At 40.2% G+C, this 18,457-nt stretch overlaps 2 protein-coding genes across 2 annotated transcripts; both read right to left on the bottom strand.

The window, feature by feature from the left end:
• Positions 1-514: 514 nt before the first annotated feature.
• LOC306843133 (extracellular calcium-sensing receptor-like) lies at positions 515-4,371 on the bottom strand (the record flags this gene model as incomplete). Its single annotated transcript, XM_079374424.1, has 6 exons — positions 515-1,428; positions 1,763-1,886; positions 2,227-2,454; positions 2,540-3,367; positions 3,582-3,873; positions 4,154-4,371. 6 exons carry the CDS (start codon positions 4,369-4,371, stop codon positions 515-517), a joined length of 2,604 nt encoding a protein of 867 aa, XP_079230550.1.
• Positions 4,372-7,748: 3,377 nt separating this feature from the next.
• Positions 7,749-11,957, bottom strand: LOC306843135 (extracellular calcium-sensing receptor-like; the record flags this gene model as incomplete). The annotated part of the gene is made up of 6 exons (XM_079374426.1): positions 7,749-8,662; positions 8,790-8,913; positions 9,095-9,322; positions 9,459-10,271; positions 10,865-11,156; positions 11,731-11,957. The coding sequence occupies 6 exons, from the start codon at positions 11,955-11,957 to the stop codon at positions 7,749-7,751; spliced, it is 2,598 nt and encodes an 865-aa protein (XP_079230552.1).
• Positions 11,958-18,457: the final 6,500 nt, after the last annotated feature.

Raw genomic sequence — 18,457 nt, 5'->3', positions numbered from 1 at the left:
GGAAGTATTAGTGTTTACGTTACAAATGTGGTCCCATGCTTTTTAAGTATCTACAAATATGGCTTGAGCAATCAGATCGCAAAAAGTTTGGGTCTAAATGTGGCCAATGAAAAGCAAGACCACCACTGCAGAGCAAATGGGTGGATACAAATGTGTGTATTACATTTAGCTGAATGTAATTTGTGCCTAATAGAATATCCAACCACACCCTAACCCTACCCACAACTCTATCCCTCCACCCCATTAGATCCAGAGAGGTGGAGCTGGAAGTCATTTCACTCTGCAGTGAGTACAATTTGAGGTAATTGCCAGAAAGGACCTTCTTATTTATTTCTGACAAATACAGAATGCTACATAATCAGGCATATATTGCTAAATAATCATATACAAAATTGTCAATAAATAGGCTTGTAAATATTTATACAAGCAGAAGAAACAGACTGAATACTAAAATATAATTAACAGAGTTCAAAGGTTTATTTATTTTTATTTGTGAACATGTCATGTTGTCAAGCTATTTTTTTTGAGTGGCTCTTCCCATGATGGCTTTTTTAGTGTTTCTCTCTGGATGTAAAAGAATGATGTAGCACTTTGGGGCAAAAATGGCCACCAGTAATCCAAAACTAGAAGCTAAAATGGCAAAAATTTCCACAGCCACTGCATATTTCCCTGGTGAGCTCACATATGCTGGAACAAATGCAATCCACACAGCACAGAAGATCAGCATACTGAATGTAATGAATTTAGCTTCATTAAAATTATCTGGAAGGTTTCTTGCCAGGAAGGCTAACAGGAAACTTACTGCTGCCAGGAGGCCAATGTATCCCAACAGCACAGAAAAACCAGCCACTGAACCAACAGCACATTCATAAACTATTTTAGAGGTAATATACTGACTGTTTTTATAGGGTGTTGGGGATGCAGTAGTTAACCAGACTGTGCAAATCACAACCTGGAGGGCAGTTAGTGCCATGACTGTGCCTCTTTGTTGAGCTGCTCCAAACCATTTAATTGCATTTTTACCTTCAGGCCGGGATGACTTAAACACGGCTATTACCACCATAGTCTTGACCAGGATGCTGGAGACGCACAAGACAAAGCTTATGCCAAATGCAGCGTGTCTTAACTGACACGTCCATAACTGCGGCCGACCAATGAACAGCAGGACACACAGAAAACACAGTTTGAGTGACAACAGCAACAGGAAGCTGAGCTCTGAATTGTTGGCGCGTACTACAGGAGTGTTACGATGATGAGAGAAGATGACCATCACAAGAGCACAGAAGCATGAGCCGAGTAGGGAAGCAGTGGTCAGAGAAATTCCCAGAGGTTCCTCATAGGATAGAAACTCTATTTCTTTCGGGACACACTGATCTTTATGTGGATTGGACCAGAACTCATCTGGACATGGTGTGCACTCAACAGCATCTGTGATAATACAAAGTTTAATTGTTCTGTATGTGTTTTATGGCCTTATTTCAGTGACTTCAAAATTTTTGTTTTTCACTAACCACGCATAAAAATTGCTTTCTCAAAAGCACAATCATGTACATAAATGCTGCTAACATATTATTGTAGCCCAGTTTGTGCTGTTTACAGTGTTATTAGACTTTAGCCATTTATATTTTTATAAGCACCTGAAAAAAGCACAAATGTCAGGGCATGTCGAAACTTCTCCAGGCCCCAAAACACCCTCAGACCCCAGGGGCTTAAGAAAAAATTATCTTTCATGTTATATTACAATTTTGGAATATATTTCTACCTGTTGTATTAGAAATCTCTCCATCTCCACATCGCAGGCAGTCAAAACAGCAGATAGGAAGGCCTTTTTTCCTGGCTCTTCTGGTGCCAGGGGGGCAGCTCTCACTGCACACAGAATGTGGGGGCTAAGGGGTACAACATCTGTTGTCATTCTTATTAGTAGTGTGTTTGTCCCCACAAGGGTTGTAATACCACACATTTTTTACCTTGTGGTGACATTTTATTGGTTCCCATGAGGAAAACAGCTTATAGGTTTTTGTGAGGGGTAGGTTTACGTTTAAAAAGTGCAGCTGTATAGTATAAAAATAATTGTCTATATAATGTCCCCATGGCAACCTGTGTGTGTGTGTGTGTGTGTGTGTGTTTTGATTCAGTGCATACTTCATAATAACCAAATCCAAATCAAGTATGAATATATGCTACAATATACCTGCAGTTTTGAAAGGATTAAATTAAAATATTTACTTTTTTGCTTTCAAAATTCCAGAATATTGCATCCTCATCCAGTGTGAGCACCCTCCCTTCTGTAGCCCCTTCATTCACCATACCAACTGTGCTGACCCTTATCGCACCATCTGAATTTGGCTGCCAGTTCATCACATCATAGATGGCCAGAGCATCTCCATTATCATCAAATGACACATGATCCCCAAAACGTGTGGTGAAGTTCACTTTCTGTAGGTAATGGACTACCTGTACAGGTTACAGACAGGACAGGTGTGATATGTATTTCTATATTGTGAATAAATGTAGATTTTATTTAAATTTTTTTCTGTACCTGCCAGGGCTGAAGATTGATTATATCAGCACATTTGTTCCCACTGAATGGTCCTCTCCCCTCCTCACACTGCATCAGGTCATGAAGCGCATGTGCCAGGGCATAAACTGCTTTATATGCATTATAAGAGGCCCTCAGCTCTGATACATCAGTGTATGGTGTGTCTGTGCTGTTCAGATCTTCTTGCCCTGTACACACCTTTCTTTCCCGCTCCACCTCTATCTTTCTGCCTCTAGTCTCAAAATCGCACCCAAACATGTTCTCCCAGAAGATTCTTATCATATTGTTCCTTGGATTGCTGTCAGGACGAACGTAATACAGGAATTCACGAAGTCCCTGGATCTCTCCACGCCTGATAGCGATGCCCAGTGTACCCCCCAGAAAGGGCAGGAGACGCTGAGTGTGAAAGACCGGTGAGGTGGCCCAAGCTTCACTTGCAATCCACTGCCTGCCTGTTACATTTTGCAATACCACCTCATCCATCAATGGTAACAAGTAGGCTTCTGTGGAGAATACCACCACCACTCTAGCTGTAGAGGCCTGAATCACTGCCAATATATTCTGAATATCTCTACGGTTATTATCACGAGGTAGCATTTCAGAAAAGTCAACACACCCTCCAAATAGCTGCACATCTTGGTGGAATGACTGAGAGGCATGGATGCCATAGTCATCATCACTGTAAAGCAGACCAACCCAGGTCCATCCAAAATGCTTTAAGATCTGAACCATAGCCCGAACCTGAAAAGCATCACTAGGGATCGTTCTGAAGAAAGAGGGGTACTTTTTCCTGTCACTCAAACAGGAGCAAGTTGCAAAGTAGCTAACCTTATAGAAGAGACATAGATGAGCAACAAATAACTTTTTTGTGCATTATGAGATTTCTCACACATGCAGTTGAGAAAGAAATATTATATGCAGTCTTTATAGAGTTACATATTAAAATTAAATTTAAAATCAAACAATAATAAAATTGTAACTGTACACATTTTACAGTTATTATTATTATTAATATTAAAAAAATATATATATTCACACTTACCATAGGCACTCTAAACAGCCCCAGTACACTGGAGATTGCAATTGAGTGAGTAGATCCAGGATCCCCCACAACAGCAATCACTGGTGGTGGGCCGGCACAGTTTACGTTGGAGAAGGACTCCTCTGTCCCACTAACCAGAGCTGTGGCAGCTCTGAATGCCACTCCCAACTTTACACAATTGTCATAAAGATGGTAACCAAGAGTGATGTTAGGAAGCAGGTTTGGATTCTTATTGATCTCATCTATTGCAAAGACCATAGTCTGAGCCTGCTGGAAACTTGCCATATCAAACCTATAAAAATCAAGAAAATATATCATATTATAGGTTTTCTTTTTTTTGAAATCATCCTTAGGTAAATTATATACTCTTAACTGAATTTACAGAAACTGATTTTGATGCAGCTGTCTGACAAAAAGCTGCTTTAAATTAAGCAACTAAGCAAATAATTTCTAAAAACAGAAAAAAAATTAAAAAAAAATAAAGGAAATTATTAATTACAAAACATTCAAACAGCATTTTCCTTTAGTTTTCTTCATTTTATCTTTTATAGGTGTCATTGTCGTTGACTCACTGCTGACAGTATGGAGGTTCTGGCTCTTTTCTGAAGCTCAGCTCTGGGAACACTGTGAGGAAATGAACTTCAAACAGGCCTCCAATTATAAGATCTCCATCCTGGAACATCCCGTTCAACTTGAAGTGTCCCTGGAGCTGACAGATGCCTGAACTAAGGACTGAAGCTGAGATACAGTTAAGGGACAGATATAAGCAGATTTTAAGAGTGATCCACATCTCTATCTATCTACGTCTACCCACATGAGGGCCAGTTAGATATTTATAACAAAGACTGTGTGGGTGTTGCTTGGTGCCAAGTGGATCTCCCAGGAAATCAGGAGATACCTTTTATATTTAAATTATAGTTTGATGAATAGCAACTTAAATATGCCAATTGTTTTAGTCTTTGCTGTCATTGCATTACCGATGAGCTCATACAACTGTTGACTAATGGTAGTCAACCTCTGTTTTTTCCATTTTACATATCATATTGTAGATAGATCAGACACAATTAGACAGGTGTATTCCTACCTTTCTAGATTTCCCTCTAGATGGCAGTATATTCTTAGATATTGAATTGAATTGAATTTGTGTTTGCTCAACAATGTTAATTATTTACAGTATATACAGTGCCCTCTATAAGTATTGGAACGGTAAAGACAAAATTTCTCTGTTGGCTGTGGAGTCAAGACATTTGCAAATATGATTAAAATATGAATATAAGACAAAACTACCGAATGTCACATTTTATTATTAGCCGTTTCAACACATATATATTTTACCAAATAAAAAGAAAAGCACTTTTAGAGTCCATCCCACTCATTGATGTGAGCATAAGTATTGGGACAGTTGAACATAAGGCAGATATAAAAGATTAAAAGCTATTATTTAGTTGCAGATCCCTTGCGCACAATCACAGCAGTGAGTTTCTGACCCATAGACATCACCAGACTCTTGGTCTCATCCTTTGAAATACTTTTCCCAGCCTTTAATGCAGCCAATTCCAATTGTTACTTGTTTTGGGGTTCTGTCTTTACTCTCCTCTCCAGCTGGTGAAATTCATGTTTAATCGGATTTAAATCCAGAGGCAGCCATGCATGCCCATGCCATGACACCACCTCCACCATGCTTGACAGATGAGGCTGTATGCTTGGGATAATTTGCAGTTCCCTTTTTTTCTCCACATTTTTGCTTTCCCATCACTTAGATAAAGTTTCATCTTTGTCTCATCGGTCCATAAGCACAGTTCCAAAACTCTTCTGGCTCACCTTTGTGCTTTTTTTTTCAAAACTCTAATCTTGCCTTTCTATTTTTGGTGCTGGTCAGAGGTTTGCATCTTGCTGTGTAGCATCTGTAATTCTGTGTCAAAGTCTCCTGAGATTGTAGATTGTCAGCGCATCACCCCATCTTACTGAAGTAGTTTCAGCTGAGTCCAGCATCCAGTATTAATTATATATATTAGGCTTTTATCAGCAATGTTCTGACCTTGTGTTAGAGTCACCCTGGATAACCATATGAAAACTTCTACGTATAGCATACAGCCTTTAGTTAAATTTAAAGGGGCACTGGAAGATACATATAATACAAACCCGATTCCAAAAAAGTTGGGACACTGTACAAATTACGAATAAAAAAGGAATGCAATAATTTACAAATCTCATAAACGTATATTTTATTCACAATAGAATATAGATAACATATCAAATGTTGAAAGTGAGACATTTTGAAATGTCATGCCAAATATTGGCTCATTTTGGATTTCATGAGAGCTACACATTCCAAAAAAGTTGGGACAGGTAGCAATAAGAGGCCGGAAAAGTTAAATGTACATATAAGGAACAGCTGGAGGACCAATTTGCAACTTATTAGGTCAATTGGCAACATGATTGGGTATAAAAAGAGCATCTCAGAGTGGCAGTGTCTCTCAGAAGTCAAGATGGCAAGAGGATCACCAATTCCCCCAATGCTGCGGCGAAAAATAGTGGAGCAATATCAGAAAGGAGTTTCTCAGAGAAAAATTGCAAAGAGTTTGAAGTTATCATCATCTACAGTGCATAATATCATCCAAAGATTCAGAGAATCTAGAATAATCTCTGTGCGTAAGGGTCAAGGCCGGAAAACCATACTGGATGCCCGTGATCTTCGGGCCCTTAGACGGCACTGCATCACATACAGGAATGCTACTGTAATGGAAATCACAACATGGGCTCAGGAATACTTCCAGAAAACATTGTCGGTGAACACAATCCACCGTGCCATTCGCCGTTGCCGGCTAAAACTCTATAGGTCAAATAAGAAGCCATATCTAAACATGATCCAGAAGCGCAGGCGTTTTCTCTGGGCCAAGGCTTATTTAAAATGGACTGTGGCAAAGTGGAAAACTGTTCTGTGGTCAGACGAATCCAAATTTGAAGTTCTTTTTGGAAAATTGGGACGCCATGTCATCCAGACGAAAGAGGACAAGGACAACCCAAGTTGTTATCAGCGCTCAGTTCAGAAGCCTGCATCTCTGATGGTATGGGGTGGCATGAGTGCGTGTGGCATGGGAAGCTTACACATCTGGAAAGGCACCATCAATGCTGAAAGGTATATCCAAGTTCTAGAACAACATATGCTCCCATCCAGACGTTGTCTCTTTCAGGGAAGACCTTGCATTTTCCAACATGACAATGCCAGACCACATACTGCATCAATTACAACATCATGGCTGCGTAGAAGGAGGATCCGGGTACTGAAATGGCCAGCCTGCAGTCCAGATCTTTCACCCATAGAAAACATTTGGCGCATCATAAAGAGGAAGTTGCGACAAAGAAGACCTAAGACAGTTGAGCAACTAGAAGCCTGTATTAGACAAGAATGGGACAACATTCCTATTCCTAAACTTGAGCAACTTGTCTCCTCAGTCCCCAGACGTTTGCAGACTGTTATAAAAAGAAAAGGGGATGCCACACAGTGGTAAACATGGCCTTGTCCCAACTTTTTTGAGATGTGTTGATGCCATGAAATTTAAAATAAACTTATTTTTCCCTTAAAATTATACATTTTCTCAGTTTAAACATTTGATATGTCATCTATGTTGTATTCTGAATAAAATATTGAAATTTGAAACTTCCACATCATTGCATTCTGTTTTTATTCACAATTTGTACAGTGTCCCAACTTTTTTGGAATCGGGTTTGTATATTCATGGTGCATGTGCTCTTTTGGTCTGCACCAAGAAAAATGTAAAGCTTAGAAGTCATGTCATATGAATGAAAATCTATGCATGACTGTAAATGTTGTACTCTCGTTTTATTACATTAGTTACTAGAGTATTTGTATCTAATAAATAATAAGCTTTTAGCTGGCCCTGGCTATTACATATGATTCATATTATATATCTATCTATCTATTCATTCATTCATTTATGTATCTATGTAAATTGAAATCAGTGAATTTATGAAATATTCTACAATCAATCTCAAAATTATTAATTTGCATATTTAAAAATGAACGCAATAATTTGCTTGTGATTGTTTGTAATGTGTATTGTTTATTCTGTTTTTTTTTTCAAGTAAAACAAAGACGCTATCAGAGATATGCATATCAGTTGGAGATTTTCACAGCATGTAAATCTATTTATTTTGTGTACCTCTGCCCATTATGGCTTTTTTAGTGTTTCTTTCTGGGTGTAATATAATGATATAGCACTTTGGGGCAAATATAGCCACCAGTAATCCAAAACTTGAAGCCAGGATGGCAAATATCTCTACAGCCACAGCATATTTTCCTGGTGAGCTCACATATGCTGGAACAAATGCAATCCACACAGCACAGAAGATCAACATGCTAAACGTGATGAACTTTGCTTCATTAAAATTATCTGGAAGGTTTCTTGCCAGGAAGGCTAACAGGAAGCTTACTGCTGCCAAAAGTCCAATGTATCCCAGCAGCATAGAAAACCCAGCCACTGAGCCAATAGCACATTCATAGACTATAATAGACCTGATATATTGGCTGTTTTTATGAGGTGTTGGTGAGGCAGTTGATAGCCAGACTGCACATATCACAACTTGGAGGGCTGTTAGGATTAGAACTGTGCATCTTTGTTGAGCTGCTCCAAACCATTTCATTGCACCTTTACCTTCTGGTCGAGATGACTTGAACACAGCTATTACTACCATAGTCTTGACCAGGATGCTGGAGACACACAGGACAAAGCTTATGCCAAACACAGCATGTCTTAACTGACATGTCCACAACTGCGGCTGGCCAATGAACAGCAGCACGCACAGGAAACACAGTTTCAATGACAACAGCAACAGGAAGCTGAGTTCTGAATTGTTTGAACGTACTACAGGAGTTTTGCGGTAATGAGCAAAGATGACTATCACAAGAGCACAGAAGCAGGTGCCAAGTAGGGCCACAGTGGTCAGAGAGATGCCTAGAGGGTCCCCATAGGACAGAAACTCCACTTCTTTGGGGATGCAGTGATCTTTTACTGGGTTGGACCAGAAATCATTTGGACATGCTATGCACTCAGTAGCATCTGTGCATGGGAAAGAAACAGAAAAAAGATAAAAGACACACAAAAAAGTGGTTTAATGGTTATAGTTAAATTCTATTGCTTTATTTTCAGAGCATAATTTTCAAGGATACCTTTTACTATTTCTCACCTGTTGTGTTAGAAATCTCTCCATCTGCACATGGCAGGCAGTCAAAACAGCACACTGGAAGGCCCTGCTTTTTGGCTCGTCTGGTGCCTGGGGGGCAGCTCTCACTGCACACAGACCGTTGGGGCTGAAAGAGACAACAGCTGTTGTTATTCATGCAAGCACTGATATTTCTCTACTGTGTTTGCATGATCTGATGGTCTTGGGAATACAATGCATTGTTATTTATTCACACTTCATTGTTTTATTTTAAATATTTAAATAGTAATTTGCACAAAATATGGCATTTAAGATAAAATGATAAGTACTTTGTTTGTTTCAAAGTTCCAGTATATCGCTTCCTCATCGAGTGTCAGCATCTTTCCTGTTGCTGCCCCTTCATTTACCACACCAACTGTGCGCACATCTACTGATCCATCAGAGCTCGGCTGCCAGTTCAGTACATCATAGATGGCCAGAGCATCTCCATTCTTATCAAATGACACATGATCCCCAAAGCCTGTGGTGAAGTTCACTTGCTGTAGGTAGTGAACCAGCTGTACAGTTTATGGACAGGACAGTTATGTTTATCTGAAATTTGAATTAATATAGAGCACAGCATATATTTTGCTTTTCGACATTCAGCTCTTCTATATGCCTGGAGATAATCTTCACTTTAACTGTGGTTCTTACCTGCCAGGGTTTCAAGTTGGTTTTATCGCCACATCTGTTCCCACCAAATGGTCCACTACCCTCCTCACACTTCATCAGGCCATGAAGTGCATGTGCCAGGGCATAAACTGCTTTGTAGACATTGTAAGAGGCCCTCAGCTCTGATACATCAGTGTATGCTGTGTCTGTGTTGCTCAGGTCCTCTTGCCCTGAACATATTTCCCCCCCCTCTCTGCCTTCAGTGTCAAAACTGCAGCCAAACATGTTCTCCCAGAAGATTCTCACCATATTGTTTTGTGATTTTTTGTCAGGACGAAGGCGTAGCAGAAAGTTTCCAAGCCCCTGAATTTCTCCTCGTCGGATGGCAATACCCAGCGTACCCCCTAAGACAGACTTAAATTGTCGAGCAAGAAGCACAGGTGAGGTGGCCCAAGCCTCACTAGCAATCCATTGTATGCCTGTAACATTTTTCAACAGCATCTCATCAACTACGGGCAACAAATAGCTTGAGGTCGAAAATACAACCACCACATTTGCTGTTGAGCCCTGAATGACTCCAACTATGCGTTGTATTTCCTTGTGGTTGTTATCATTGGGCAGTATCTCAGAGAAGGCCACACACCCTCCATACTGCTGCACATCCTGGTGGAAGGACTGAGCAGCATTGATTCCATAATCATCATCACTGTAAAGCAGACCAACCCATGTCCATCCAAAATGCCTCAAAATCTGAATCATAGCCCGCACCTGGAAGGCATCACTGGGGATTGTTCTGAAGAAAGAGGGATACTTTTTCCTGTCACTCAAACAGGAGCAGGTGGCATAGTAGCTAATCTAATTAGGAGAATGGAGAGCAGAGAAAGACAGATGCGAGAAAGATTAACCTAACGCCATCAGTGCTAAAGCCATTGTGTCAACTTTATTTATTTATTGTTTGGAAGAAATAAATTTGTGATAATTCAAAAAATTGTTCAGCTATTATTACTGAACATGTGATTACAACATAGTATATATCCAAATATAGTTTTATTAAAACAATTAATAACAAAAAAGGGGTAACACTTTATTTTGATGGTTCCTTTTGTATATTCTGTCTACAATAAGTAACTTTGCACACGTCAACAAACTCTAATTAGAATATTAGTAGACTGTCTGATTAATATCTGTTAACTCTTTATTGTGATGGCATCTCAACAGATATACTACTGACTAGAAGTAATTTTGCAAGTACATGTCAACTTATTCTAAGCCTAACCCTACCAGTCTACTAATACTCTACTAACACTCTAATGAGAGTCAGTATATATAGGTGCAATGTTACTTATAGACAACAGAATTAGTTAAAGTGACCATCAAAATAAAGTGAAACCAAAAAAGGTTGCAGAAGGGATGGAAGGATATGCAGTTTAAAAAAAGGTATATCTTACCATAGGCAGTCGAAACAGCCCCAGGACACTGGAAATTGCAATAGAATGAGTAGAACCTGGATCACCTATAATTCCAATCACTGGTGGTGGGCCTTTGCAGTTGAGGTCAGAGACGGTCTCATCTGTCCCACTAACCAGAGCTGTAGCACCACGGAATGCCACTCCAAGCCTTAAACAGTTGTCATAGATTTGGTAACCAAGTGTGATGTTAGGCAGCAGGCTGGGATTGTTATTAATCTCACTGATAGCAAAAACCATTGTTAGTGCCTGCTGGAAGCTTGTCATATAGAAGCTGGAGAAGACAATACAAATGAAATCAGATCATTAACTACAGTAATATATATATGTGTGTGTGTCCCTGGACCACAAAACCAGTCAATTGAGATTTATACATCAGATTATGAATATACATACTAAAAGCTGAATAAATAAACTTTCCATTGATGTATGGTTTGTTAGGATAGGACAATATTTGGCTGAAATAGAACTATTTGAAAATCTGGAATCTGGGGGTCCAAAAAATCTAAATATTGAGAAAATCGCCTTTTAAATTTGTCAAAATTATGTACTTAGCAATGCATATTACTAATCAAAAATTACGTTTTGATATATTTGCAGTAGGAAATTTACAAAATATCTTTATGGAACACATATGCATACATTATACATTACACACACACACACACACACAATGAATGATAGTCCTGTAACCCATCATGTAATATGATATCAGTTGCTTATACTAGATTATCATTAGATTATCATTGACATTTTAGATTAACATTGACATAAAAAATATATATATATATTTTCCAGTTATTGCCAGTTATATTAGGTTTTCTTCAGTGTGTATGGTCCTGACTCACAGCTCACAGTGTGGTAGTTTTGGCTCTGTTCTAAAGCTCAGCTCTGCAAATGCTTTGAGGTACTGAACCTCAAAGAGACCACCAATGAGAACGTCTCCATCCTGGCTCATCCCATTCAGCTTGAAGTGTCCTTGTAGCTTACAGGTACCCGGACTGGCCATCAAAACTACAGAGATATAATTACAAGACAGGAGCAAACAAAAACAAATATGCAGAATTAACCACATCCCTCTATCTTTTTCTGTTTATGTCACTCTTCAGTCAGCTCACTCATTCATTATATACAGTGCATGTGGCACATTTTTATAGAGCAGGTGGGTACCTGGCCTCTCTGGAAATGAGGACGTCATCTTTGTTATTCTGGGGACCTCCAACTCCAACAAGTTGACATTATTAATTAATCATTATAAAACAGAATATTAACAATATTTAATATTCTTATATATTATATAATATATATAATATTCTATTAATATTTTTATATATATAGTTCATATTTTGTTTTATAATGATTAATTAATAACGTAATACCTTTTATTAGTTTGTATATTAACCTAAGGCCTGCCTTATACAACATGTGCTGTATTTAGAAATTGTACTGTAGAAAATGAGAGATGAGACAAAGATGTATTTTTGTGACAAAGACAAAGATGTCAAATGCACATACATTTCTCAGCTAAATTTAAAACGTTTCCACAATCTTGTATATACTACAATCTCATAAAATCTTGAACATGTCTGGATGTTTTTACACTTAAGATGTTGTTTTACATGGTAGATTGTTGAATCTGCATTTGAATATTGTCACCTAGGATTTGTGTGTGAATACCTGTTTGGAATGGAAATCTTAGAAAAAAATATAGCGCTTTTTAGGTTTAGTGTTTAGAAATGGTATAAATCACAATAATATCTGCGTGTCTGTTGATTGTTGATCTGACTCGTTATAAATTCTTGACAATATTTACTCTGACATCTAGATGGCACTTGTGTACTTGAAAGATCTGCCTAATCCTCCTGTGTTTATAACAGAAGCTGTGAGCATTCCCCATTCTTTCCTTAGTGCTAATTACTAAGATTGTTGTGTGATGTGGCACGGTCCATGAGCCACATAGTATTACTAAAGTCGCTGACTATGCCCCTTACGTGAACTTCCTGAGAACTCAGTGTAATTTCCATTTCTACTTCTTTTTCTTTTTGGTTTGTTTAGTTTTCAGAGAATTAAAGATATCAGCTATTCAAGGGGTATTCAAACTTACATCACATTTTTTTTAAATGTTTATTTATTGTAGAACAAAGCCAACATACATTGCTTACAATAACTATATACAAGCCAGGGTTTGCATTAATGGAAAGAAGGGGAAAAAAAGACAAAAAACTCTAGGGGCCACATTTATACATACTTGCAATACCAACTATTTATCTTTCACTATATTTTAGTCTATCTAGCTATTATATAAGAAAGTTTCTCAATAAATTCTGGCCATGCCTTAATAGTTCTAGGTTTAGCTCTCTTAATTCCTGCTGTTGAACGCTTTAACAGCGCAATATTTTTTTTTAGTTCTATAAGCCACATTTTGTCAGCTGGGAAAGTAGGTTCATACCAAATATTAAAACTTACCTTCTTGACTGCAGTTAGTGTGGTGTGAAATATTCTACATTAGTAAACATTCAAATTAAGATCAGAATCATCATTCGGCAAACAAATACTTTAGGACGTTTAGGAATTAAACTATCACAAAGTTCTGAGACCGTTAGCAAAACTTTATCCCAAAATTTACTGATAAGTGGACAGTCAAAGAACATGTGCATATAGGTCCCCACAGTATTTTAATTACCCAATGTACACAAAGGAGTAGGCGAGTGCTTCATTCTGTGTAACACATATGGAGTAGCATAGGCCTTATGAATCAATTTAAAGGAATACTTTCCCATGCCCAGTCCCAGTTAGGTTTATAGGTGTCACAGTGCACACAGCAGAGAGGATCAAGGACACGCAGCCGAGGCCATAAACTCAAACAATAGACTTTAATGTTGACATCAGGACAGGACAGGACAGGACAGGACAGGACAGGACAGGACAAGGCAGACACAGACACAGACACAGACAGGAACACCGGGTAGTAACGAGTAGACCAGACGACATACCACAACACAGACAGGACTTAAATACCAGGGATAATTAACTCAAACACACACACCTGGAACAGAATAAACTACTAATCACATTTAACAAGGACAGGAAACAAACCAGATATGGGCATGGAAACACAGGGAGCACGTGGAAACACAAGACACACACAAAAGAGGTCTGACAATAGGGGGCTGGATCCTTTTCCCATATTGTAGTGATGGGAAGCGCACCAGAGCCATGATTAAGCAGTTTGTTATAAATAAGTGAGACTGCTCCATGTGTCTGAGAAAAATTCACACAGTCCATCAGTGGATGAATGTCCAAGTTACAGATCCTCGGTACTCCATACGCACACATTGCACTTCTCAACCTTAAATACAGAAAGTACGAATGTCCAGGAAGATTGTAACATTCTTTCAAATCCTGAAAGGACCTTAGGCCCTGATTATTAAAAGTATCGCCCAGAACAAATACTGCTCATCTCAGGTCTGTTCGCACTGAACAGCTTTGCTTTAACATCATACACCTGACAGGAGCTTTTGGATATCGGTCTGCACTTTTCCCACATTTTTATAACCAATCATTGACTCATCCCTGAGATCTCCAGAACACCCGAGGCTACGCACTCTGCTCGGCCGGGCGGAAGTGCTCACAGGCGGCGCCGAGATCGTAAACAAAGGCGGGGGAAGCGCGGAGGACTAAGAGCTAAGCGAAAGCTAACACCGCACCGGCTCTCTTTACCCAGCATTTTCCTCGCTAATGTGCGGTCATTGGTGAACAAAATGAATGAGATACGACTTCGCATCACCCATAGTAAGAAACTGTTGGACTGCAATGTCATGGTTTTCAGTGAAACATGGCTACATAGTGACATACCCAATAATGCTATTGCTCTAACCGGACACTACACGCTCCGAGCAGATAGAACGGCAGATGACTCCGGCAAGACCAGAGGCGGAGGATTGTGCATTTATGTAAACAAAGCTTGGTGTACGAACTCTGACATTGTTGGAAAACACTGCTCACCTAACCTAGAGTTTCTCATGGTTAAGTGTAGACCTTTCTATCTGCCGCGGGAGTTCACTTCCACCATCATAACGGCAGCCTATATTCCCCCGGATGCTAATGCCAAGCTCGCTATGAACGAACTGCATTAGTAAACAACAGACTGTACACCCGGAAGCTGCATTATTGTTGTGGGTGATTTTAATCACTCCAACTTAAAGACAGTGCTCCCCAAATTCCATCAGCATGTTTCCTGCTACACTAGAGGAGAAAAAACTTTGGATCATGTTTACACAAACATCGCAGGAGCTTACATCGTGATTCCCCTCCCCCACCTGGGACAGTCTGATCACCTTTCTTTGTTTCTCACCTCCAAGTATTCACCCCTCATCAACCGTGTGAAGCCATCAGTGAAGACCATCAAAGTGTGGCCAATGGGAGCAGAGTCTGTACTTCAGGACAAGTTTCAACACATGGACTGGAGTATGTTTGCTTCTCAGGGTGCCAGTGGCTCTCACACGGACATTGATATCTATACCACCTCTGTACTGGATTACATCAATACCTCCATTGACAGTGTTACAACAGAGAAACAGATCACAACGTATCCTAATCAGAAGCCATGGATGAACAAGGAAGTGCGGCTCTTGCTGAAAGCCCGCAACACTGCTTTCAGATCAGATGACGCTCAGGCCTACAGCATATCCAGGGCTAACCTGAAGAGGGGCATCAAGAAGGCCAAGCACTGCTACAAGCTAAAGGTAGAGGAGCATTTTTCCAACTCTGACCCCCGGCGCATTTGGCAGGGCATCCAGGTCATCAGTGACTACAAGCCATGCAACTCCACTCCGACGGTCACAGACGTCTCCTTCCTTAACGAGCTAAATGACTTTTATGCTCGCTTTGACAACAACAACAAGGACACAGCCACCAAGATCACACCCTCAGGAGACCATCAGACCCTCAAACTCACCTCCACAGATGTCTGCACAGCATTGAGCCGGATCAATGCATGCAAGGCTGCTAGCCCCGACGGCATTCCTGGACGTGTGCTCAGGACATGTGCAGAGCAGCTCGCAGGGGTCTTCACAGACATTTTCAAACTGTCACTCACCCAAGCAACGGTGCCAACATGCGTTAAGTCCACATCCATTGTGCCAGTGCCTAAACACTCCTCCCCAACGTGCCTGAATGACTACCGCCCCGTAGCACTCACACCCATTGTTATGAAGTGCTTTGAGCGATTGGTCCTGGCACACCTCAAGAACTGCCTCCCACCCACACTGGACCCACACCAATTTGCCTATAGAAGCAATAGAAGCACTGAGGATGCAGTATGCACAGTACTGCACTTGGTACTCACACACCTGGAAAACAACAACACATATGCACGGATGTTGTTTGTTGATTTCAGCTCAGCATTCAACAATTCATTCAGCATTCATTCCCTCCAAGCTGATCACTAAACTTGGTGACTTGGGTGTTAACAGCTCCCTCTGCAGCTGGATTATGGACTTTCTGACCAACAGATCTCAGCATGTTAGGTCAGGCCACACCTGCTCCACCACCATCACACTCAATACCGGCGTACCACAGGGCTGTGTGCTGAGCCCATTTCTCTACTCCCTCTACACCCATGACTGCAGGCCTGTGCATGGATCCAACTCCATCATCAAGTTTGCTGACGGCACCACAGTGATTGGCCTCATCAGAGACAACGATGAGACTGCCTACAGGGAGGAGGTACAGCACCTGGCTGCATGGTGTGCTGACAATAGCCTGCTCCTCAACACCAGCAAGACAAAGGAGCTTATTGTGGACTTCAGGAAGAAGAAAAGTGGAACGCATGACCCCATCCACATTAACGGGATGGTTGTTGAACGTGTCTCCAGCTTCAAGTTCCTGGGAACCCACATCTCGGAGGACCTGACCTGGACCACCAACACATCCAGCCTAGTCAAGAAGGCTCACCAACGCCTCTTCTTCCTTAGGACACTGAAGAAGAACCACCTGTCTCCAGCCATCCTGGTTAACTTCTACCGTGTGCGATTGAAAGCATCCTAACCAACTGTATCACAGTCTGGTATGGGAACTGCTCAGCTGCTGACCACAAGGCACTGCAGAGGGTGGTGAAAACCGCCCAACGCATCACAGGGACACCACATCCTGCCATTGAGGACGTCCAGAGAAAACGCTGTTTACGTCGAGCTCGCGGCATTCTTAAGGACTACTCTCACCCTGACCATAGACTGTTTAACTTACTGCCCTCTGGGAGGCGCTTCAGGAGCCTCCGAACAAGGACAAGCAGACTCAGGAACAGCTTTTTCCCTACAGCAGTTTCCCTACTAAACTATGCCCAATGATACCCCCCTTACACACCACTACAAACTCTTCACCCCTCGCCATCATTAAATTGATTAAAACAAAACCATCTACACACTGAGTACTATGTACTGGAAATTTGTATTTCTATGCACTTTCAATGTTCATTGCACTAGTGTTTATATATCTTAATGTATAGCTTATTCATATCCATTTGTAATTATATTCATAGTTTTTGCTCATGGTGTACATACATTTACTGCACAATCCATCTGTATAGTATGTTCATATCACCCATCTGTATATCATACTGATAGTATTTAAAAATGTGTAAATTATGTCCATAGTACTACTGCCTTATCTGTATATTCTGTACATATGTAACATATTGTAGGCACTGTATATCCTGTACCTCTGCTTATTGCACTTCTGGTTAGATGATAACTGCATTTCGTTGCCCTGTACCTTACATGTGCAATGACAATAAAGTTGAATCTAATCTAATCTAATCTAAATACACCTTGATCAGACCACGGCTTAAAGACAAAGGGCTTTATTCCCAGATTGTATATTATGATTATTCCAAAACTGAGGACTGTTTTTTAAAATGTGCTAGAACATCCAATGAATTTACAAATGTAGTGAATTTTGCTTTCGCCAACCTAAGGAGGAAAAATAGTGTAGTGATGGTTATGAGTAGATCACATAAGAAAGATTGGTGGGATATCTAATTTGTAGAACCTCATTCTGTATCATCAACACAAGGAAGACACAAATGTAATAAAATATATTTTATTAACAAAATATAGACGAGAGTAATCAACAACTACTAAATGAATACCATTAATGGGAAAGGAATAAAGTGCATTAGATGCATAAAATGCAAGTGATTATGTTGGATGTTGCTATGTCAGAGCTACGTTATCTGGAAAGATAAACTGCCACTACTCTCAAACAAGTAAGGTGAAGAACCTTATTATGCATCAAACAAATACCTGAAATATTATTTTTTATCATCTGTAATCAGCTATGTAACATCTAATGTCTATTAGAAAAATCATATACTGATAATACACAACAATGCCAAGGTCTCTGGAGGAGGTTTGGATAGGTGATAGTTACGTTCTCTGTGGTGAGTGAGCAGTCCGGTGGCGGTGACTTCATCCACTGGTTGTGCTGGTAACAATGCAGTGGGAAAGGAGCAGGAATCTGTTTCGACAGCCTTGAACACGAAGCGCTGGAGGATGCTGATCTCCTGGAGCACCAAAG

The sequence above is a fragment of the Barbus barbus genome (assembly GCF_936440315.1).
Source record: "Barbus barbus genome assembly, chromosome: 23".
Classification (NCBI taxonomy): domain Eukaryota; kingdom Metazoa; phylum Chordata; class Actinopteri; order Cypriniformes; family Cyprinidae; genus Barbus; species Barbus barbus.
Note: the sequence above shows the minus strand (reverse complement) of the source record. Positions and strands in the feature narration are given on the sequence as shown.